This window comes from Colossoma macropomum, unplaced genomic scaffold (assembly GCF_904425465.1).
Source record: "Colossoma macropomum unplaced genomic scaffold, Colossoma_macropomum, whole genome shotgun sequence".
Lineage (NCBI taxonomy): Eukaryota > Metazoa > Chordata > Actinopteri > Characiformes > Serrasalmidae > Colossoma > Colossoma macropomum.
The window spans coordinates 35,270,707-35,295,585 of NW_023494786.1; the positions used below are offsets into that span (position 1 = coordinate 35,270,707).

Sequence of the window (24,879 nt, forward strand, 5' to 3'; positions counted from 1 at the left end):
AGCACAGACGTACAAGAGCTCATTTAGTTCACAGATTGAAATGGACCTGTTATCTTAAATATTCTGTGAATTATATGAGCGCTGCCCTATGGAAAAATATGTTTTCCATAATTATGACTTAGTATCTCATAATTATGACTTACCTTCTCATATTTATGAGTTCTGATTATTATGAGATAGTAAGTAATTATTATGAGATAGAACAGTGTTTCTCACCCCTGGTCCTGGAGGCCCACTGCCCCGCACTTTTTAGCATTTTCTCTGCTCCCAACACACCTGATCCAACCAATCAGCTCATCAACAGCCTGTTATTGGTTTAAAAGGGTGTGTTAAAGCAGGAAAATCACTGAAATGTGCAGGACAGTGGGCCTCCAGGACCAGGGGTGAGAAACACTGAGATAGAAGGTCATAAATATGAGATCGAGTTTGCAAATCATTTATTTTTAACCTCTTATTCTCCAGGGTATATTTTGGTTTGTCCATCTGGATTTTACACGACCGAATCGTAAGGCAAATTATTCAGTATCTGCATGAAATAAATGTAAATTTTTTATATTATTCATTTTTTGTAAAAGCTCCCTCAAATTAACAGAACATGTGTTTTATGATCACACATATTACTATATGCTTACAATTTACTGCTGAAAGCCAAAAATCTTAGATGCTCTTTATATTATTTTATAAAAATAATGTTTACAGAGCAGATCACTGAAGAGACGCCATCTGTTTATAGTTTATAGCCCAGATTTGTGGAAAAATGGGTCGACTTTCACTAGAAAAAGAAATTGTGAGTTCAGCTTCTTTTATTATAAGGATTTAAAATTACATCACTCATCTATTTGACTGGAAAGAAGACAGTTACAGCTCTCATACGACTCCCACCTTTAGAATGTAGCTTATGAAATATGGAAGTTATGAAGAATATAATGAAGTGCGTTTTGGAACCACCGGTGGTCTCAAGGAGTCAAAAAGGTTAAGTGAGGACTTTTAGTTTGACACAATTATGTTCACTATTGTGATCGGTGTCGCAATCATAGCGCTTTGGATCTTTCATGTTTACAAAAATGCGGGGATTCTGTTCAGCGCACACCAGCTCGCATGAACTGCTGGTGACATCCTGCGTAAATAAAAATAATGCGTGGCCATGACTTAGTAAAGCGTGCGAATGAGATCCTAATGCGTGGCCACGACTTAGTAAGCCGTCATCTCGTTCCCACGCCTTACTAAGTCATGGCCACGACTTAATCATCTCATTCCCACGCCTTACTAAGTCGTGCCCACGCATTAGGATCTCGTTCCCACGCGTTAATAAGTTGTGGCCACGCATTATTTTTATTTATACAGGATGTCACCAGCGGGGCTCCGTAAATCAGGGCTCCGTAGGATTTGCGCTACTTTTGCAGTGTGTTGTTTCCGCCTGCAGGGGGCGGCCGAGCCCGGAGCGCTGAGCAGCTCTTCTTCTCCTCCACTCAGCCCGATGCTACGGAGCTGCTAACGGCTAACGCGCTAAAGCGGAAGGAAAAGAAGACAAAGACTCGGATTTAAACAGTCAGAACTCACATTTACCGACAAAACAGGACTTCGGGAAGAAAACTGGGGAGGAAAGGAGCGAAGCGCGGAGTCAGAAACACGGAGAGTAGCAGCGGCAGCGCGGAGCTAACGAAGCTAACCGAGCTAACGGAGCTAACGGAGCCTTTCCCGCCCTCCGTACAGCAGCTCGGATAAACACGGACCGGCTGTAAACACGGACACTAAAGCGGGATATACGGCCCGTTTATGAGGAGAGGGTCGATCGGATAAACACGGACACTAAAGCGGGATATACGGCCCGTTTATGAGGAGAGGGTCGCTCGGATAAACACGGACTAAAGCGGGATATACGGCCCGTTTATGAGGAGAGGGTCGCTCAGGAGAGGCTCTGTGACTGCGTGCTGTGCGTTAGATGACCTGAGCTTCATAATCCGATCAGATCGATCAGGCTCGTTTACAGTTTTCAGATTTTAAAACTGCAGATTTGACTCTGAACCCCAGGCGGTCCGCGCTGAGCTGACAGTGCAGCTCCTGTTATATTATCAACTCCCAGTGCTTCAGCTTTAATTTGCTGAAGCTGTGTCTGCGTGTAAAATGTTCATTTGTGACTAAAAACTCTGCGTTTAACATCACAGAGATGTATTTTAACCCCAGATGCATGCAGAGAGCAGACAGCAGGAAGGATTAATCCACCCAAATCTGTTTGGAAAATGTAATTTTCTTTTTTTTTCCCCCTTTACGTTTCATGTTAGATCCAGAATGCATGAGGAGGCGGTTTAGTTTGTGGGAGTAAATCCGTTCTAGAGTGAGATGTCTCTGCTTTTCAGCTCTGCAGTCTCCAGTCGTCTGTGGCTCCAACCAGGCTGAGCTTTATTGTTGTTGTTATTATCATAACTATTATCTTCTGTATCTGTGGAACTCTGTATCTGTCCATCTTTACCCCTAACACGGAGTCTGCCCCCTTCAAACGGAGATGAACCCCTCCAGCGCCACCTCGCTCTACCTGTCCGCCTGTCGCGCGGCGCTCAGGTGTGACCCTCAACAACCTGAGAGCTTCACAGAGCTCTACAACCTGCTGTCCTTCTTCAGGGACGCGCTGTCCTGCCTGGCCTGCGGTACGTCCCTCTGTTTAGTGCAAAACACTCCACAGGTGTCCAAATATTTAACAATAATAACACTGACTCAGGGCTGAAAGACAGACAGACAGACAGACAGACAGACAGATCACTTTATTAACCCCAGAGGGAAAGTTCTCTATTACAGCAGCACAGAGTTCAGTGAAGAGTAAAAGTTTTGTCATACGCTGTTATACAGAGGCATAAACAGAATAAGAAGTAGAGATATATGATAATATATAATCCGCATTACGAGAGTAAGTAGGTAAAATCGCATAAACATCATGCAGGTGACAGTGCAGTGGTGCATGTCACGTCCAGCGAGTGAACCGAGTGACTAAACACTGTAAACAATCACATATGATAATAGTTGTGTATGCATGGGCACAAACAGGTAGCAGTGCACTATGCAGTATTTATGGATGTAAACAAAGTAAAGATTAATTATTTACTTAATTCAGTTGCAATGATATCAGTTATTAATATAAAAGCATGTTGTATATGTAAATTTATCAATCAATCAATCAGTCAATCAACCTTTATTTAATCTCGGAGAACATTGAGGGTGACCCTCATTTACAGTGTTGCCGAGTTGATACAGAGCAAGGGATTGATAATGTGTAAGAACATATCAAATAATAAAAGTAAATTCAATAAATAAAAAAAGACTCAAATCAGGTAAGTATAAAAAAGCAAAACATTTAATAATAAAAATACATAAAAAATATAAAACAATAATTAAAACATAGCTAAAATGTAAAGGTTAATAAAATCAGATCAAAATAAAATAAGAGGAGAATAAGATCAAAAAGTAAACAATATATGAATAATAATAAATAATCTAACAAATAAATAATAAAATAATGAAAATAAGATATAATGGTCAAAAATCAGGTAAAACAGTGTGAGGCCCAGTGGAGGTGGTCAGAGAGTTAAAGTTTAAAATGACCGAGTGACCCAGCGAGCTGAGCTTTAGTGTTTCTATGTTTTTAAATGAACATTGTTTACTAGTTTCATGATAATGAACCAAAATGAATTAAATCTTTTTCCATGAACTTTCTATTAAAGTTACGAATAATCTTCCTTCTTCTGTGACGTTAGATTATTTCACTATTAAATCACAGTTAAAATGGTCAACAGTGACCATTATGGTGATACACCAGCAATCATATATAACACAATAGTGAATTATAATGATTATTATTACTGTTTATTATATATTTTGTAATATAACACAATACAGGAGATAACGTAGAATGCAAATAAGAAGGATTATTAACATTCTGGTGCATTATAGATAAATATACTATATATGTAGTGTATTAATGTAAATATATATAATTTATAATAATGTTCAATAAAGTGTGCACCCATATTGGCCATTAAGGTCATGTGATATATGAAATGTAAAAAAAAAAATAGTTTTAAATATATAGTTTAGCAAAAAAATTGAATTATAAAAATAACAATTGAATTATGGTGAAATTTGAGATTTTGTTATGACGTGCAGCTCTACTTATTACTAATAATCGATATAATGCTAGTTTATCAGAAATATCAAATGGACGATTCAGTACAGTGCACAAGTTTGTGCACCCCAATCAAATGTAAATGTGTTGTGAAATTAATAAAATCTAAATAAAGCACAAAAATATATTTAGTAAAAAAAAACATAAATTATATATATATATTAGTAAGTAATATAAAAATAATAAATAAAAATAAATATGATAAAAATAAATAAGATCAACTATGTTGTAGTTCACGTCCGCAACCTACTGAAAACTGATAAACGTATGTAAAAATAATAAATAATAATAAATTAGGCACAAATAAATGAGATGAGTTGGGACTTTTTGGGAGGAGTGAAAGAGCGCGAAACCGAATAGGGCACAGTAGTTGTTTATCTCGATAATTAACAATAACTTGTGCGCTAAGAATTGCAGAACATGCCGTATTTCAGCGCGTTCCACTTATTTACACTCAGAAAATCAACAACAACATGGAAACAGACTAAACTTTTACATACGACTGTAAAATGATGAGTAATTTCCTGTCCTGTTCCTCTTTTCTAGGTAATCTGCTGCGGGACCCGGTGGCCCCGAGCGCCTCGACCTGCCAGCACTTCTTCTGCAGAGGCTGCGAAGGCGGGACGCTGAGGATGAAGCCGCCCTGCGGCTGCTGCAGGAACGCTCAGCAGTTTGAGGAGAACAAGCAGCTGCAGGTTCTGGTGGACTGCTACAGGAGCCTGTGCGAGTACGTGTGGGTGATCACGGGGGCGGAGCAGGGCGCCTCGCGGGTTGGAGGCTATGCCGAGGTCATAAAGATGCTGGAGGAGGTGCTGGAGGTGAAGCAGGAGCAGGTGGAAGAGAAGATCCTAGAGGTTCCTCAGGAGACTAAGGAAAGCTCTATGAGTTTTAAAACGGAGGCGAGTTCTCCGTGCCAGATTTCTGTGAATAAGACTGACTCTAATGCTGGGTTTGATGGCCAGAAGGTTGAAAGTCTGCCGTTGTCTAAAGACATCAAAACTGAGCTAGAACCATCCAGGCTGGTCACGTCTTCTGGTGTGGATCATCTTGCTGTGCAGCAGTTCAGCACTGATACTGTTACTATAAACATCTCAAACGGCAACGTCCTCCACGATGGCTGCACCAGTCCGGTTCTCCTCAGTGTAGAGGAGGTTCTCAACAGCCTTGAGTCTGAATGTTCCACCAAGCAGGCCAAGCCAGAGGTTCCACTAAGCGACAGCAGAAGCAAAAACTCTGCTGAGGTCCTTCAAGCCCTCCAGTCCACCCCAAGTGGTGCTCTACCACCTGCCCACCCTCAGCAGCCTCAGACGGGCATCACCTGCCAGGCAGCGGCCCACAGGAAGGTCCACCTGAGCCGGAAACGTTCGCGCTCCGAGAGCGACAGCGAGATGCTCCAGCCTGTGCCCATCGCCTGCTTCATCCAGAAGCCTTCCGTAGCCGCCACGGTGCCTCCGCAGGCAGCGTCCGAGCCCAAAGCTCAGAATCGGCCAGCTGGAGTCCAAAACGGGGCGGTGCTGAAGGTCAGCAGGATGCTGATGGACTCCACAAAGAACATTCAGAAGAACGCTGAAAGCCTCGGAGCCAAAAAGGTTCCCACTAAGACTAAAATCAGCGCCCCCTAAGCCCAAACCCAAGCCCAAGGTGTCTGATGGGGCGCTACCAGGGAACCCCGCCAAAGTGGTGTATAAAAAGCCCCCGGAGAAGAAAGGCTGCAAGTGTGGAAGAGCCACGCAGAACCCAAGTGTCCTTACCTGCAGGGGGCAGCGCTGCCCGTGCTATTCGAACCGCAAAGCCTGCCTGGACTGCATCTGCAGGGGCTGCCAGAACTCCTACATGGCCAACGGAGAGAAGAAGCTGGAGGCCTTCGCCGTGCCCGAGAAAGCCCTGGAGCAGACCCGCCTCACCCTGGGCATCAACCTCACCAGCATCTCGGTCATGAGCGCTGGGAGTAACCCAGGGGTCCTCAGCCTTTCGGCCAGACCCCAGATGGCCTCCTACCTCAGCGCCAGCCCGGAGAAGGAGCCCAGTTTCGAAGACCCGCTGGAGATGCGCTTTGACTGTTAGCGGCTGTGATATGATGTCTGTCCTACAGGGGGAGTGAAGATGGACAGCTACGGTCCTGCCCGTCAGCTCAAAGCGGTTCTTCAGCCAGAAATCTGATCGATCAGCCTCACCTCGGATCGATCAGCCAAGACCGTGACTGGCGCCGCTTCAGTTCTAGCACTGGAGCTACGAGGCTAATGCTAAAGCTAACGAGGAGTGAAGGCATTGACCCCAACAATTAGCATCGTCACCAACTGCTTATGTGTTTTCTGGCCAGGGGTGTACAAACCTCTGTACACTCTTAGTGAACTGGTTCTATATAGTACCAAAACAGGGTTCTTTGGCTTGGGGAACCCTTTTCAAAAAGGTTCAGCACATTTCTCTATCAATCCAGAGAACCCTTTCACCAAGCAGAGAACCCTTTAACCGTGCAAAAAAAGTATTGGCTTGAGAATGTATGAGTATCAAAAGTAAAATACACTCTTAGCAAAAAAGGGTTCTTTGGCTTGTAACAATAGTGGAACCGTTTTGCTGCTATTTGGAACCATTTTTAAAAAGGTTCAGCCCATTCTCCATCAATCCGTAGAACCCTTTCACCATGCAGAGAACCCTTTAATCATGCAAAAACATGATTGACAAGCTATTCGCTTGAGAATGTACAAGTATCAAAAGTGAAAGTACACTCCTAGCAAAAAGGGTTCTATGTAACTCCAAAAAAGGGTTCTTTGGCTTGTAACGATAGTGGAACCCTTTTCCATCTACAGCACATTCTCCATCAATCTGAAGAACCCTTTAATCATGCAAAGGATTCTTTGAGTGTTCATGCTTGTATGTAGAACCATTTTCTTTACTAAAGAACCCTTAAAGAACCATCTTTTTGTAAGAGTGTAGAAATGCTTTCTGTAAAATATTACTCAAGTAAATTTAAGTAAAAGTACTTTTGAGTTATTTTAGGTGTTATTTTGAGATTCAAGTTCTAAGAAGGTTCTGTTAGTTGTTTATCGAATGATATCTACAATAACTACAATAAATACACTCTTACAGATGGTTCTTTAGTAAAGAAAGTGGTTCTATATAGAACCATGAACACTCAAGGAATCCTTTGCATGACTAAATGGTTCTTTGTGATGTCAGTGTTCTTCAGATTGATGGACAATGTGCTGTAGATGGTTCTAGATAGAACCTTTTTGAAAAGGTTATAGCACCAAAAGGGTTCCTCTGTTGTTACAAGCCAAAGAACCCGTTTTTTTGCTAAGAGTGTACTTTTACTTTTGCTACTCGAGTACATTCTCAAATACAGTTGTTCATGGAACGGTATCTACAATAACTCAGTACAATAAGTACACTCTTAAAAAAGATGGTTCTGTAGTAAAGAAAGTGGTTCTATATAGAACCATGAACACTCAAGGAATCCTTTGCATGACTGAAGGGTTCTTTGTGGCGTGTAAGCGTTCTTCAGATTGATGGAGAATGTGCTGTAGATGGTTCTAGATTTTTGAAAAGGTTATAGCAGCAAAAGGGATCCTCCATCGTTACAAGCCAAAGAACCTGTTTTTTTGGTACTATATAGAACCTTTTTTACTAAGAGTGTACTTTAGCTGCTCGAGTTCATTCTCAAATACTCGAATACTTTTTGATACTTTTACTCAAGTAATGTTTTACCAGGAAAACTTTTACTCAGTAACTGTTCATTTTTGGTCCATCGCTGGTCAGAAGGCGTGTGGGCAGTTAGCCGAGATGCTTTGATTTTTGGCTGAACTGTCGCTTTAATTGGTATTGTTTGCCAAACCCTCTGTGTTCGCTCTTATTCCGAACGTTTGGTTCTCCAGGTTCTAGCTAATTTGCTGCCGAGTCTGTGGGTGACGTTATCGGAATCTAACTCTGTTTCTGTTTCAGTGGATTTTTCCTGGTGATCTGATATTTAAGTGGTTCAAAAAAGCCCAGAATTGTGATGAAATCCTTCGTCAGCAGGTTTTGGTTGAGATTTACTGCCCTTTGTTTTTATTTCTTTATTTTGTTCCCTATTTTCAGTGTCTGTCCTGGTGTTTCAATGATTGTGACCAAGCTTTGGGAAGGTCAGCGCCGCAGGTGGGGCTCACTCCGAAGGTTCTGTTGGTGAACGAGTGCGTTTGTGTTTCCTGGACGTGGATTAAGCCCAGGTTCTAGATTAAACGTCAGCGTCGGTGGGGGGTTACAGTTGGAGATTGGTTTTAGTCTGGGTTTAGGTCTAATCCGGGTCTGGGACTGGGTCTGGCTCCTGACGTCTGTTGGATGATTATTTGTGGTCGGATGCTGAAAGCGAGTCGCTGACTGGTTTAAACTGGTTTTAAACTGGTTTAACTCTGCGGCTGGTGGTGAATTATTCAGACGTACCGTGATGAAAATGGAGCACTTATTCCTGTAAGGCCAGTTCTGTTAAACTGAGCAGCTCTCTGAGGGTTTCTGGGCCTTTTTCTCTTACAGTGATGGTTCACTCAGTTTAACCGCAGCCAGTTTTATTCAGATCATTTCCATTAAAACACAAACTGTTGTATTTTCGGGGGTTAAACTTTGTAATAAAGCGGAATGTAAGGGGTTTAAATGGAAGCAGCCTTTAAATCCTGCTGATTATTCAACGTATAACACGTTTTCTAGTGTTATAGTTATTAGATGTCCATCATCAGCGTTATACCTCTTCAGATTATAAGCTAATGTCCCTCATGTCCCTGCTGTGAGTGTCTGTGTGGTCATCCTCACTGCCGGGCCGGTCATCACACCTGAACGTAGGAGAGTTTTGTTTTGTGGCGAATGTTTCTACGATGGTGTTTTTTATTTTTTGAAGAAATACAGTGAGGATCAGTTGATGAGAGAGCGGCTTCTGTCTGCTTTTATTTTTCCTGATTAACCCATTAATGTCCACAACAGTTGAAGGGGAATTCCACCAAAATTTCCAGAATTTCTGCATAATTATATGATTAAACCTGATGTTTTGAGAAGATTTCAGACTTAAACTCCATTCATGAACATATTATTTCAGATTTTCCACTATTTTCCATCATCAACATTCCATATAAACTCAGAAGACTCGTGTAGGTTCACTGGTGGTTCTGGATAGTAAATAAAATGTCTATATCTGTGTTGTAGTCATGGCGACCTCTGGTTCCCATCACCACCACTGTAAAGACATCTGAACCATTTCACACCAAACCACTCTGAATCACTCTGCTTACAGCTCACACACTGAAATTATGGGGGAATTTTGGAAAATCAGTGGAATTCCCCTATAAATGTCCTGGAAAGGTTGAATGTCTGAATGTTCTCTGAGCTCTGAGCACAAATCTGGCAAAATCTTTAAATTTATGTGGCTAAAAAGTGAGTTTTTAATCACTTAATCATAAATAAAAGTATGAAAATGATGTTTATCAGACCAGCTCTGGATCCTGTTAGATGTTCACCCAAAGTATAAGTGTAGAAAGTTCCATCACTTTAGACCAATCAGAACAGGTTCTGATGTGTTTTTCCTCATCAGACATGCAGATTCTTCTTTCCAGTGTATTTGAGTAGCTGTAGTAACTCAGTGCTGCCACCAGAGGGCAGGATTCACCCCTCTCCACTCACCACTCCCGTTTATCTGTTGGGCATTAATGGATTAATTAATTGAGCTGTTTTTATTCTTCTTTTCGGGCCGGAGCCCCTCGATCACTCGCTGTGTTTCAGTTTGTTCTCTGACTGTCGTCCTGCAGTTTTCATTGTTTGTGTTTTAGATGAAATTCTCTGTTACGCTCTCGACGGCCAGGTTACGTTTCCTCTTCATCCTCTTCATCCTCTTCATCCTCTTCATCCTCACATCCTCACGTCTGCTTCAAACACTGTCTGTAGGGCTTCGACCAAACGCGTGAACTCTTCTGTCGGTAGGTTTTAGCCCGGTGTGCTGTGTAGGGTGGTAGTGTCCTTCCGTTCCGTTTTTCTTGGTCGTTACTTGAACTCAGATTTTTAGTTTCTTGATTTTGAATTTCTGGAGAACCTTTATTCACTGCCACCTTTACATAATGAAAACGATGGAATGCTACAAAAATAAATTATAGTTTTTTATTTCTTGTTTTTCAGCTGTGTGTCTGGGTCTGTTTTTTCAGCCAATATTATCAGTGTTTTTCCAGGCAGTATTCATTGTTCATAGATGCAGTTACTCACCAACACCACTAGAGGGCAGGACTCACTAATTGGTAGAACACTTGCACAGAAATCATTATTTTAGGATCAGTTGGGAGCATTTTGATAGTTTTATTTGGGATATAATAATTAGAGCCAAAGAAAGGAGCCACCACAGAGGTGTTGCTACATCCAATCAAATGATTTATTATTCAAACAATAAATAATCTATTAATCTGTTAAAGACATTTCACAGTCTTCCCATAAAGTCATTTACACTGAAAGGCTGTCGTATAGATGACCCTACAGTCCATGATGACCACTATCAGACAAGTGAGGAAAGGATTACTTTACCTACCTTGTGCTTCCACTCTCTGGACACTTTATTAGAAACAGCTACCTTGTACTGCCACTAACTGGCCACTTTATTAGAAACACCTACCTTCTGCCTCCACTAACTGGCCACTTTATTAGAAACAGCTACCTTGTGCTTCCACTAACTGGCCACTTTATTAGAAACACCCACCTTGTACTTCCACTAACTGGCCACTTTATTAGAAACACCCACCTTGTACTTCCACTAACTGGCCACTTTATTAGAAACACCTTGTACTTCCACTAACTGGCCACTTTATTAGAAACACTTACCTTGTGCCTCCACTCACTGGCCACTTTATTAGAAACACCCACCTTGTACTTCTTCTAGCTGGCCACTTTATTAGAAACACCTATTTTGAAGGCTCTGGAAAGTCATTCTGGATCAGTTCCAGATCAGCTGTGTTGAAGGCCAGAGAACAGAGGAGAAGTTTCAGGTCCCTCAGAGACTCAGAGCTGTGGTCAGTAGGTGAGAGAACAGGCCGCTCTGTCCGAACTGCGTGTTCTCCCTACAGGAACGTGTCAATAACCGTTAGAGACATCCAGAAGCAGCAGAGTTCACTGGGCAGAAGGTTCTGGTAGAGAACGGGCCGATCCTGACTGTAGCACTGATATTAATAAGACGCCACTGTGTTGTTCTGAACTGAATGATGAGTTTGTGGACCGTTTCACTCCTGAACACACACCACCCTGCTGAACTGGTTCAGAGTCAGAGCTGAAACACATATAGACTTTAACTGATCTCAGACTTCAGACTAAAATCCTGTTGCTCTGAGTGACTCTAAACCTGAATTATGATTATTTTATTAAAACTAATCATTAAAATTCCATTTTATCACTACCTAAACAATCATAACTCTACCAAATGTTTCAGCAGTGACTGTTTCAGTGACAATTTGGTACCACTTTAGAATAAGACTACCCTTATAAAGTGTTTATAAATGTATTATATATATATAAGCATTAATAAACAGTTATAACACAAATGACAAATGGCAAAAGTGATCTGTTACTTGCCTAACAGTGAGCCGCATTCATTCTTATACACACTTAAAAATGCTGGTTCTGTATCAGGCTTGTTACAATAGAAGAACCCTTCTTGGTGCTTTATAGAACTCTTTGCATAAAGGTTCTATTCTCCATCAATCTGAAGAACCATTTCATGATGCAAAGAACCCTTTAGTCATGCAAATGGGTTTTTTGAATGTTCATGGTTCTATATAGAACCATTCTCTTAAAGAACCCTTAAAGAACCATCATCGTAAGTGTGTAGTTAAATCACAATTCTTACTTTGTCTTCTTCATCAGTCAGCATTAAAACTGTCAGCTTCATCAGATGTAACAGCTCATTTTCCCCCTTTAATAACGTGTTTACTAATGATCTTTAAGGTGTTTATGACCTAATGAATAACCATTAATAAACTCATTTTAAACCATTAATAAACAGCTTATAAGGGTAGTCTTATTTTAAAGTGGTACTGACAATTTTAGCCCATTTTGAGCTCAGAAACGCAGCTTTGATCAGCTGTTCACACAGAAAATCATCATATTTTACATTAAAACACTAAAAAGTGCTGAACTGCAGAAAATATGACGATTCTTAATGTTCCACACTGATTTTCAGACTTTGGGACACATTTACTTCAAAACAATGGGATCCAACTGCTCACCATGAAGCTGTAATCATGCGAAGGGTCCTATGAGTGTTCATGGTTCTATATAGAACCATTTTCTTTACTAAAGAACCATTGAAGAACCATCTTTGAGTGTAGAGCTTAATACAGTTTGAGAGAATGAGGCATTTGTAATGATTTACTCAGAGTAACACTGCTACACTCTTACAGGAGGTTCTCCAGAGGTTCCTTAGTGAAGGCAATGGTTCTGTATAGAATCATGAACACTCCCAGAACCATTTGCATGCTTAAAGGGTTCCACTTATGTTAAGTCAAAAAAAGCTTTTTCTCCAGAGCTCTTTTTGCTAAGAAAGCAATGATACATCCAGATCACCTGTTTCCAGTTTGCGTTCCTGAAGCTCTGCAGTTTGATTGGCTGATTGTGTGACTCAGCAGGTGTGCAGGTGTTCCTAATAAAGTGTCCAGTGAGTGTAAATGTTCCCGTTACGCCCTGAAACCCTGAGGATTTCACCGCGTCTGAGGTGAGAACTATTACACCGTTCTATCTGAGCTCTTTATACTGAAGACTCATCACAGACACAGTAAATATTAAACTAAATTATATTTAAACTACTAAATTACTGTTATACTGGCTAATTTAGCCGCGACGCCTCCTCAGAGCTCGTCCACATATACAGAACACAAACCAGCGGCTCCAGTTTCTACACGGTTTATACCTTTATTTCATTTAACAGTGATATTTCATAAGGAAACTTGTTCACAGAGAAATAATGCAGAGTAGAAACTGAAGACTCATCATCACAAACAGCACTTATATATAACGATTCACTATAATGATGGTCTATGGAACACAAACTGATCTGAACACCAATCTGAAAATGCTACATTCATCACAGCCCATAAACCCCACAGAGAAAACAGCACCAAGCACAGAAATGAGTTCTATCAACCGCTTTCTACAGGAAATCAGACGTAGTTTTATGTACAAAAAGTCGTAATTCATTTCTATATGATTTTTTTCCAGCCTCTCTTTAGTACTTACAGTCAAACAGGCTGTTACTGTGCCTTTAAGAGTGATGCATGTAAATGAGCTGTTCTGATTGGCTGTTCTGTATTGTGCCTCATTTAACAAGGAGTCCAGGCTGAAACTGTGAATGGGTGGGGCTAAACTGCTGTAGGATGGGTGGGCGGGGCTTAACAGATGTAGGCTGGGTGGGCGGGGCTTAACTGCAATCCTGAGATTATGTATGAAATTGCATTGGTTTTCATGACATCACAACAACAGTTTATTCAAAATGTGATATTTTTGTATTCTAGTTTCCAAATACAGACTATTTAATGGGGAATGAATGGAACGTTTTAATACTTCATAAAAATCTGTTTCTTCATGATTCGAACCCTTTAATATTAAATACCGTAAAGGCTGCACTTTAAGTCTGATTAAGGCGTTTTACTCATTACAGCTTTAACATCAAACACTCAGAACACCTGGATTACTTAATGGAACAGCACATTTCAATAAGTAACAACAACAACAACAACAACAACAACAACAACGTAAAATCACTGTAATTTGTGCTGCTCTTCAGTGAGACAGTCTGTCTGTTCAACCACACAGAATTTCTAAAGTGCTCATTCTATAAGTGCTGTGAGTCTCAGAGTGTAATAAAAGAATAATTATCAGTGTTTTTCAAACAAATATGTGAGTAATTATTGAGTATTTAGCTCAAGAGGACACTGTCTGAATAATACTCTATGATCACTGTGACTACAAAAAACTCAGTTTAATACATTTCAAACACTTTGTTAAGATCTGCAGTCTCCTGCTGACGTAACAGGGCTCTGCTTCTTCTACAATGTAAAATACAAAGGCAGTGTTTCTGAATCCCTCTGCATCACAGTTCAGTGCTCTATCTGAATCAACACGCCCTCTCCAGGCTCCGCCCACCTACATGTTTTACTATAGATACTGTACATTGGCAAAAATCACAAAAATCATAATACAGTGGGATCCAAAATTCTGAGACCAGACTGAAATTCTGAGATTTTTTTTTACATCTGGAAATAATGTAAAACATTTGAATCAAAAATTTTGAGAAGTAAAAAGTAGAAATATTAAGATTCTGCACTATTTCTGGATCTCTATTCAAATGTAATCAAATTTGTAACACTGCTAATTAGAAATGTTACCAAGTCCCTCAGACTTGGATCAGCCGTGCTACAGTAATGCTGGAGGCTGAAATGCTAACTTAGCTAACTAGCAACTAGGGTTGCATCAGCTGTGCTACAGCAGTTAGCAGTGTAGGCTACTGCGCTAACTTAGCTAGATAGCAACGCTAGCGAATCCCTTAGAGTAACTTTGGCCAAGTTGCAGCCAACAGTGTAAGCTACACTTAAGCTAAACGTAGCTAAACAGCAATGTTTACAAATCAGATACGTAACGTCCGTCATGCTACAGTGGCTGGTGGTGTTGACTATGATGCTAACTTAGCTAGCTAGCAATGCTAAACCATTAATAATAATAATAATTCAATATTTTTATGTATGTAGCACTTTTCATGCCGGTGGCAGCTCAAAGTGCTTTACAGGCAGGTGATAAAACAGTTATAGAAGAGATCATTAGAACTTTATTAGAATCAGAAGAAAATGAAGATTAAACTACAAGATAAAAACCACGAGACATTCAGTTTTAGTTAAATGCTGAGTTAAAGAGAGACGTTTTAGATGCTTCTTAAAAGTGAGCTCTGAGCTCGACTGTCTAATAAAAGGTGAACTGAGCTCCACAGTTTAGAAGCAGAATAACTGAAAGAGTCTCTCCATGTTTTCTGTATTTTACAGAGGGTGTCTGTAGAAGGCCACTATCTGCAGATCTTAGATTACGTGCTGGAACATAAACACAGACACTCTGTGATGTAAGTAGGTGCTAGGTTGTTTTGAGCTTTAAAGACTGGTAGCAGAACCTTGAAATCTATCCTGAATGATCCAGGCAGCCAGTGCAGCTCTTTCAAAATGGGACTGATCTGATCTCTGTGTTGTTTTTGTTAGGATGCTGCTGCGTTTTGTCCGAGTTGTAAGGGATGTGTAGTTTTCTTAGGAGGTCCAGTAAGAAGATCATTACAGTGATCAACTCTGCTGGAACAAATGCATAAACAAGTTTCTCTGCGTCGCTCTGAGAGAGAAAAGGCTGAACTTTAGCGATATTTCTGAAACGGTAAAAAGCTGCTTTAGTGACTGTGTTTACATGCAGGTAAAACAGAGCTCAGAGTCTAAGATCACACCCAGGTTTCGTACCTCAGGTTTGGTAGATGAAGCTAAAGAAGAAGTTTCTCAAAAATCATTTTTCTCTGAGTTTCTGTATCAACAATCAGTAATTCAGTTTTTTCATGATTTAACTGTAGAAGATTTCTACTTTAGGTTGAGTGGGTTTTCGTGGGTGGAGCCTGGAGAGGTTAATTAGCTGCTAAGCTGATTGGTTCAGGTGTTCTAGAGCAGCAAAGAGTAAAAAAGTAGCTTAACTTTATAAGAGCATTAAAAACGCTTTTAGGTTTTATCGTCTGTTAATGAAATGCGGTTTTATTCTCAGTAGATCAGGATCATTTCTATTGGTCCGTTCATCATGTTTTGACGTGGAGTTACGAGATGCTGATCCGACAGCAGTGATTTACAGTGCAGAGATACTCCAGGGAGGATAAAACGAGTAACTAAAGATGATCCCGAAGCCAGGCGATGTAGTCGTCCACCACCCGGATGCCGACGGCGAAGTACGAAGGCCAGAAGGCGAAGCTAACGCAGCCGTGGAAACCGTCTTCGTAGTGCCGGTTGGTGACGGAGACGCCGGCCTGCTGCAGCCTGCGGACGTACATCAGCCCGTCGTCCCTCAGCACATCGTGCTCGCCGGTCATGATGTAGGCGCGAGGGGCTGACCTCAGCGCCTCCAGATCGGCCAGCAGGGGAGCCGCTCGGACGTCCAGCAGGGCCGGAACCTTCTGTAAGATCCCTGGAGAACCGGTGGCTGGAATCACAGGCTTGTAGTGTTTCGTCACATCTCTGGGCAGAACTCTGGTCCAGTCGAGTTTGGCTCGGTGCGGGTCGGCGAGCTTCTGGTCGCGCGCCGTGTGGTTGTTCAGCAGAAGCGAATGAATGAGCTCAGGATCTGCGCCCAGGTACTCCAGCCAGTAGTGAGCCATCAGCTCGCGGTACAGGATGGGAATCTTCTGGTTCTGCTGGTACGAAGCCGTGTTGAAGTCCAGAGCCTGGAGCACGGGGTAGATCAAAACCTGGAGCTTGAACTTTCCAGCAGTGCTGTTGTCTCGGCCGATCTGGAGACAAAGTGTGATACACATTAGTAAAAACATAAAATTTCAAGGGTTTAGCTACACGAATGTACTTTCTGATGTTTACAGATAAAAGCGTCTCATACAGCGTCGGGAACCAGGCGTCACGATGGCTACAATGAAAATACATTTTATTTACTATTGTGGTTATTTTTCATTTATTCTTATGATTTTCTTTCATATTTTTCCTTTACCCATAATCATCTATCTTACACTGTGTCCTGGTTCTCCTGAGGAACATTTATGAAGTCGTGTACAGTTTTACAAAGAAGCTTTAGATGACCAGGCTACCGTGATCAGGGGCTGCAGCGAAACGAGTAAGATGGAGAGGTTTCACTTGTTTTTTGCTCTTATTCTCCAGGGTATATTTTGGTTTGTCCATTTGAATTTTCATGACCAAATCATAAAGCAAATTATTCAGTAGCTGCATGAAATTAATGTCAATTTTTATTTTATTTATTTTTTGTAAAAGTTCCCCTCAAATTAACAAAATGTGTTTTATGATCTACACATATTGCTATATGCTTACAATTTACTGCTGAAAGCCAAAAATCTGAGACGCTCTTTGTATTATTTTATAAAAATAATGTTTACAGATCAGATCACTGAAGAGACGCCATCTGTTTACAGTTTATAGCCCAGATTTGTGGAAAAATGGGTCGACTTTCAGTAGAGAAAAAAAAAAAAGAGTTCAGCTTCTTTTATTATGAGGGTGTAAAATGACATCACCATCTATTTGACTGGAAAGAAGACAGTTACAGCCTCATATGACCCCCACCTTTAGAATGTAGCTTATGAAATATGAAAGTTATGAAGAATATGACGAAGTGCGTTTTGATCTGAAGGAGTCGAAAAGGTTAAGTTGAATCGCTTTTACAGCCGTTTGCTGCCTTTTTATGGCTGTGTTGTTTGCAGCTCAGTGATGGCCGCCTAATGAGGCTGAAATCTCCACCCCTGCAACGTCCACCTCGCGTCTAGGAGCCCAAATGCACCAGACAGCCGTGGAGCTCATTATGCAGAGCCATTTTTCAAATGAGCTTCAGATCAGGCAGTGTGGTTTCGGACAGCTACGCGCCGCGATCGGCCCGTCTGGAGGGTCAGTCGAGCCTGATTATGGCTCGATACGTCATCATTTATCCGAAAAACACGTTTCCATCATCCTTTTTCACATTTCGGCTTTAGCAATATTCTAACTTGTCCACCTCGTCCTGGTGATACACTCCTTTAGCAACAGATGAGGGTCTGAAGTTCATTTATTTAGTATGCAGCACGTTTTTCAACAGCTGTTGTCACATCGCAGCTTCACAGGAAATCCGAGTCCAAGTCCTAATAAGCACTGCCAAGAAAAACTCAGAGTAAGAGGAAGAAAGACTCTGCCTTATTTTAGCCACGCCCCTGCATTTTAGAGCAGGAAGTGAGGTTCATCCCTGTCCCTCATGGCCACATGGTGAGCAGTTAGATCCCATTGTTTTGAAGTAAATGAGTCCCAAAGTCTGAAAATCAGTGTGGAACATTAAGAATCGTCATATTTTCTGCAGTTCAGCACTTTTTAGTGTTTTAATGATAAATATGATGATTTTCTGTGTGAACAGCTGTTCAAAGCTGTGTTTGCTGGTCTCTACTTGCTGAGTTTGAGCTCAAAATGAGCTAAAATTGTCACTGAAACAGTCACTACTGAAGCATTCGGTACAGTTTGGTAGAGTTATGATTGTTTTGGTAGAGACAGAATGGAACGTTTAATTATTAGTTTTAATAAAATAATCATAATTCAGGTTTAGAGTCACTCAGAGAAAAAGGATTTTAGTCTAAAGTCTAAGATCAGCTAAAATCCCAAACGTGTTTCAGCTCTGACTCTGAACCAGTTCAGCGGAATCGTCTGTATCATCAGATACAAATCAGAAATGTACGTGTTGTTTTCTTTTCTTGTACAGAAATACAGAGAGAACTGTGGGAAAACCGAACCCTATACTCCTCCGTCATAGGATGGTGCCAAATGTGCGCGAGCCTGTTTAGTTCCTCGTCCGGGGAGTCTGAAGGTAGATGTACACCTTCTTCTGCTGGTCTTCGTGTCGTTGCTGACAGAGTAAAACGAGTGTATATAACAAACCCCTACAGAGAAACGAGTGAAGAACATTCAACTCAGATAAAGACTTTACTTACAGCAACGTCGACACACTTTGTTCATGAGTTCCTACAGAATCATTAAGTCAGTTTAAAACTCAGCTTCGCTTTTAGGAGTTGTGACAGCACTTCACCAAGCCATCACCACAAAATGGGGGAAAACAGTGGAAAATCTGAAATAATAAGTTTTCTTTGGGGACTATTTTGCCTCACAGCGCCCTGCATGTATCCCTCCACCATGAATGGAGTTTAAGTTCTCTGAACTATCATAAAACAGTGTCTCAGTCATCAGGCAGTGAATTCATAACCATTTCATGTAGGAACTTTCTGTGAGGGAGCTTTTAGAGGTGGACGTCTGGTTCCTATCACCACCACTGTGAACAGTTCTGACTCGGTAAGTTTATCTAGAACAGAGCGTTTCACACCAAACCACTCTGAACCGCTCTGTTTACATCCATTAAATGATTACCATTTAATTATGCAGAAGATTTTGCAATTTTACTTTAAATGAGCTTCTATTACTTGTGAGCAACATTAGCCTCGTAAAACCAAGGCAGCACCAAATGTCTCTATTTGTCTATGTGTATATTTGATCATGTCTCTTTAAGAGAAGTGATTCGAGACTAAGGTGACCGAGTCAGCGCTGACCTGCTGGGCGACTGCAGCTGCGAGGTTCCCCCCCGCGCTGTCTCCACACACGGCCACGCGCTGAGGATCCACAGAGTACAGCTGCAGAACCTTCGGCTGCAGGAAGAACCTGGAGGCCTTCAGACAGTCCTCAAACTGCACCGGGAAACGCGCATCCGGAGCCATCCGGTAACTACAGAGAGGAAAAAACACGGAAAAACACTGACCTGATCACGATTATTTCAGCTTATTTTCTACAGTTATTACTTTTCATAACTGTATGTTTACATCACACAATTTAATTAGGCATTTTCATCAGTTGGTTTTTAATCTAAATATAGGTAAATATAAGTTCTGGCTAGTTCTGTATCACCTGTAGAGGGCGGCAGTGAGTAGTGTTGTTTATTTGAGCTGTTTCTGTCATCAGTTTGGAGCTACACTGTAAGTAAGTTAACTGAAGTGGCTAATCAGCTAATCAGGCCTGTGCTGTAACCAAAGAACAACCAAAGACAGTCAGACTCATCTCAGTTGTTTACATGCTACTGTCAGCAAAAATGTCTCAATGCTGAAAAGCCTATTCAGTACATTAAACACTCTGAAATGCATTGTGGGAAAACACTCACTCCACCGTCACCACCACTGCCTTCAGCTCAGACGCCATCTTCTTGCACAGCAGGTCGTACGAGCCCAGCTCTGACAAACACAACACACGTCATTTACATAAATTAGACTATAATTCCAAACTATAATCAGAATTTTTTACCAAAAACAACATTTTGTTCAGGAAAAATAACATTACGTGTAATGTATGGTTTGAACCCACCGCAGCGCAAATCGGATTCGTTTCTTATATCTGATTTTTTATATCGACTGTTCAGAGTTCATGTTTATGAGTGACCAAATCTGATCTGTACGGTCAGACTGTACTTGCATTCCATCACTTAGTCCAAATTGGTTGCTACAGTAACGACCCACAAGTGTATAAACCTAACGAAGATGAGTAGCTATCAGTACAATTGAGCTACATTTCACAGTAGTTTTTGATTTGTTATATGCAGCATGAAAGACGCAGACTGACCTGCTGAGACTACAGGCTGTACAGTGACATTCAGAGACTTTTATCTTTTAATGAAGCAGTCATGGGCGGGGCTAAACTGCTGTGGGCTGAATGGGCGGGGCTAAACTGCTGTAGGCTGAATGGGTGGAGCTAAACTGCTGTAGGCTGAATGGGTGGAGCTAATCTGCTGTAGGCTGAGTGGGTGGAGCTAATCTGCTGTAGGCTGAGTGGATGGAGCTAATCTGCTGTAGGCTGAGTGGATGGAGCTAATCTGCTGTAGGCTGAGTGGATGGAGCTAATCTGCTGTAGGCTGAGTGGGTGGGGCTAATCTGCTGTAGGCTGAGTGGGTTGGACCAAACTGTACGCAACACCAGTTTTTGCTTTAATACTTATAGCACGTATCATACATTCATAAACAAATTCACAGATATTCTGCTTACTTGGAGCCCCGAGTGACCACCCTCCTCCATGGAAGAACACTACTGCCCCCCTCAGGCCGTCCTGTGTGTTTACACTGGGCTGATAAACGCGTACCTGAACCCCACTGAACTCTGTGTCCTCCGTCTGAATGTGCTCATAGTCCAGAGGAACCAAACTCTCAAACCCGGTCACTACGGTGTTTATCAGCCGGATATGATGGACCAAACCCAGAGACTGACCGATATCACCCTGGAAAAGAAAAAAAACAGACTGACCAACATCATCCTGAAAAAGAAAAAATACAGAGACTGACCGATATCACCCTGAAAAAGAAAAACCAGAGACTGACCGATATCACCCTGAAAAAGAAAAAACAGAGACTGACCGATTTCGCTCTGAAAAGACAAAAAATAGAGACTGACCGATATCACCCTGAAAAAGAAAAAACAGACTGACCGATATCACCCTGAAAAAGAAAAAAAGAGACTGACTGATATCACCCTGAAAAAGAAAAAACAGAGACTGACTGATATCGCTCTGAAAAGGCAAAAAACTGAGACTGACCGATATCATCCTGAAAAAGAAAAACAGAGACTGACCGATTTCACTCTGAAAAGGCAAAAAATAGAGACTGACCGATATCACCCTGAAAAACAAAAAAGACAGACCGATATCACCCTGGAAAAGAAAAACAGAGACTGACCGATATCACCCTGAAAAAGAAAAACAGACTGACCGATATCACCCTGAAAAAGAAAAAGGACAGACCGATATCACCCTGGAAAAGAAAAACCAGAGACTGACCGATATCACCCTGAAAAAGAAAAACAGAGACTGACCGATATCACCCTGAAAAAGAAAAACAGAGACTGACCGATATCACCCTGAAAAAGAAAAACAGAGACTGACCGATATCACCCTGAAAAAGAAAAAAGACAGACCGATATCACCCTGGAAAAGAAAAACAGAGACTGACCGATATCACCCTGAAAAAGAAAAACAGACTGACCGATATCACCCTGGAAAAGAAAAACAGAGACTGACCGATATCACCCTGGAAAAGAAAAACAGAGACTGACCGATATCACCCTGAAAAAGAAAAACCAGAGACTGACCGATATCACCCTGAAAAAGAAAAAACAGACAGACCGATATCACCCTGAAAAAGAAAAACCAGAGACTGACCGATATCACCCTGAAAAAGAAAAAACAGACAGACCGATATCACCCTGAAAAAGAAAAACAGAGACTGACCGATATCACCCTGAAAAATAAAGAGACTGACCGATATCACCCTGGAAAAGAAAAACAGAGACTGACCGATATCACCCTGGAAAAGAAAAACAGAGACTGACCGATATCACCCTGAAAAAGAAAAACCAGAGACTGACCGATATCACCCTGAAAAAGAAAAACCAGAGACTGACCGATATCACCCTGAAAAAGAAAAAACAGACAGACCGATATCACCCTGGAAAAGAAAAACAGAGACTGACCGATATCACCCTGGAAAAGAAAAAACAGACTGACCGATATCACCCTGAAAAAGAAAAACAGAGACTGACCGATATCACCCTGGAAAAGAAAAAACAGACTGACCGATATCACCCTGGTTGAGGCCCTGAGTATCAGGAGTAAACAGACTGTAAACCACAGTAAATCAGCCATTTAACTAACATTCAGTCAACTGTACGACAGTAAACCCCCCGATCTCTCCCAGCAATGTGACCTTCCACACATACACAAAACAAATACCATTAATAATGAATAACACTCTAAATGTAAACACTGCGATTGGACAGATTTAATATGCATATGTTTAACGTCCAATCCTCCGTCTGCCCTGCAGGCTCCTCCCTGAACACCGGCTACAAAAGAGGAACTGTCAACAACTTTTACAAATGTCTTTAAATACATGGACAGTTGCTTCGGGTCCCCGAGCCACCAGGGGGCCCCTCTGAGCAGGCAGCGGTCATTTAGTTTATCTGTAATTTATTTTACATGTACAGTTTAGAAGCGAATATGACCGGGTGGGACGGGGGTCCGGAAACAGACAATACTATCTGTATTATGATATTTATAGGCTCACTAAGAGGTTGGAACGCACACAGAGCTCCAGCAAAGCATTATGGGCTGGCGGCCAATCAGCTGCCTGTTGCTGTGGCGACTGTATAAACCACAGAGTTCACCTTCACTGCTCTGAGTCTGTGTGAGTTATTATGACCTCTTCACTCTGAGTTTTGATTCTCACACACAGAACAGCAGCTCCAGCCGGCCAGCAGAGTGGACACGGCCTGGACACGGCCAACCAGGTCAAAGGTCACCAGCACTGACTCAACAAGGGCGTTACAGAGTCATGGCGGAATAAAACATCACAGCAAGTACAGGTCAAACAGAACTAGTGTACATATCTGTTTCACATGTTTAAGATTATTAATAATAAAAAATAGATTTAATAATGAAGGAAAACCTCAATTATAACAAAACACAGATTCAGACTGCAGAACTTAAACAGGCACTGCTGTGTGGTTAGTAGCAGTGAGGTTAATTAAACATCAATAATAAAGCACTTTAATTAATTAAACATCAGTAATAAGGACAACAGAACACCAGTAATCATAAGGCTAATAAACCCTAATTAAAAAAGGATCACTGATCCAACTAATTGTTCAATAAATCAATAATGAGTAATACAGTAATAATTAACAAACTGCAATGACCAATAAGGCTAATTAAACATAATTAATGATAAGGTTAATAAAACAGCCTTAACACTAAGGCATATACACAAAACAGCCTGACAGGGTTAATTGGGTACAGAAAGGCCTAACTGAGCAATAAGAGTTAATTGAATAATTAGTTATAGGGTTAATTGCATGTCCTCAATATTAATTGCACTTAATACTAACTAAAGATTGTTTATAGCTCAGTAAGATTACTAGCTAAACTTAATTAATAAGAATTTAATTAATATTAAGGCACATGAACTAAACAGCCTGATGGGGTTAATTAAGTACAATAAGAACAGATCTTAATTAGTGACAGGATTAACGGAGCGTCCTTAATGTCAGGTGAACCTGATACAAACTGAACGTCATTTATAGGCTGATGAGATTAACGAGGCACAGCAGGGGGGCTAATTAGAAGTAATTAATTATAAGGTTAATTAAACCCTTCATATGAAGGCTATAGAGCGTAACTAACACGACGCTGCTTGACTGAAATGAACAATAACGTGGCTAATTAACTGAACGCGCGGTCACCTGTGCTCATCAGTGTCCTCCTCCGGCCTGCTGATCTAATTAAGGGTAATTAGCAGTGCGGGCAAATGGGGGTGATGCTGTAGGTCACGTGAGCCTTTAGTATCCGCATCATATCGTATGCTATGCTGAAGCAGCGGCACCTGTGAGCCGTAGAGGTCAGATGTCAGTGTTCTTACCGCCTGAGTGACCCCCCTGAAGGTAGCTGCGACCACCATGAGTTTGAGGGGCTCCGAGAGCGCGGAGGGCAGCGGCAGGTACAGCAGGTAGGCCACACTCAGAGCAGAGCACACACTCCACACACACAGCAGCTTCACACACACTGCTCTGCCTCCTCCTCCGCATCCTTTTCCGCCTCCTTCTCCTCCTCCGCGCGACTCCGAGCGCGCTGCCATCGCGAGCTCACTCTGAACTCTAAACAATCAGCTCCAAAACGCTTTATCCACCGGCACCGCGACCTGCAGCCAATCACAGAGCAGCAGCCGAGCATCCTGGGAAATGGAGTCTTTAGATCGGTTCACTCCATTAGGCTTTTACACAGCTGTGAATAATAACAGTAATAATGGGTTTTATTTCTGCGCACTTTTACAGCGCTGTCATTGATAACTAACACACACAGACAGACAGATAGATAGATAGATAGTTAGATAGTCAATCAATCAGATGGACAGACACAGAGAGACAGACAGTGACAGACAGGTAGGTA

At 41.5% G+C, this 24,879-nt stretch overlaps 2 protein-coding genes across 2 annotated transcripts; one reads left to right on the plus strand and one right to left on the minus strand.

Moving 5' to 3' along the window:
• The first annotated feature begins 1,435 nt into the window (after nt 1–1,435).
• On the plus strand, nt 1,436–6,978 carry msl2a (MSL complex subunit 2a). The gene is given in 3 exon segments (XM_036565444.1): nt 1,436–2,645; nt 4,721–5,790; nt 5,792–6,978. Coding segments are annotated over 3 exon segments (1,659 nt in total). The 5' UTR covers nt 1,436–2,503; the 3' UTR covers nt 6,239–6,978.
• A 6,069-nt stretch (nt 6,979–13,047) lies between these two features.
• nceh1a (neutral cholesterol ester hydrolase 1a) lies at nt 13,048–24,595 on the minus strand. Its single transcript, XM_036565446.1, has 5 exons — nt 24,353–24,595; nt 20,934–21,162; nt 20,060–20,129; nt 19,458–19,629; nt 13,048–16,673 (listed from the first exon to the last, which is right to left on the minus strand). The coding sequence occupies exons 1-5, from the start codon at nt 24,566–24,568 to the stop codon at nt 16,056–16,058; spliced, it is 1,305 nt and encodes a 434-aa protein (XP_036421339.1). The 5' UTR covers nt 24,569–24,595; the 3' UTR covers nt 13,048–16,055.
• Between the last annotated feature and the right edge of the window lie 284 nt (nt 24,596–24,879).

What these genes read in the sequence shown, in the direction of transcription:
- nceh1a (XM_036565446.1), bottom strand. Translation starts at nt 24,568, where the DNA reads ATGGCAGCGCGCTCGGAGTCGCGCGGAGGAGGAGAAGGAGGCGGAAAA. An exon ending in GTGGTCACTCGGGGCTCCAA is followed by an intron (nt 20,130 to 20,933) that starts GTAAGCAGAATA and finishes TGTGTTTGTCAG; the next exon opens with AGCTGGGCTCGTACGACCTG. An exon ending in CAGCTGCAGTCGCCCAGCAG is followed by an intron (nt 16,674 to 19,457) that starts GTCAGCGCTGAC and finishes CTTTGTCTCCAG; the next exon opens with ATCGGCCGAGACAACAGCAC.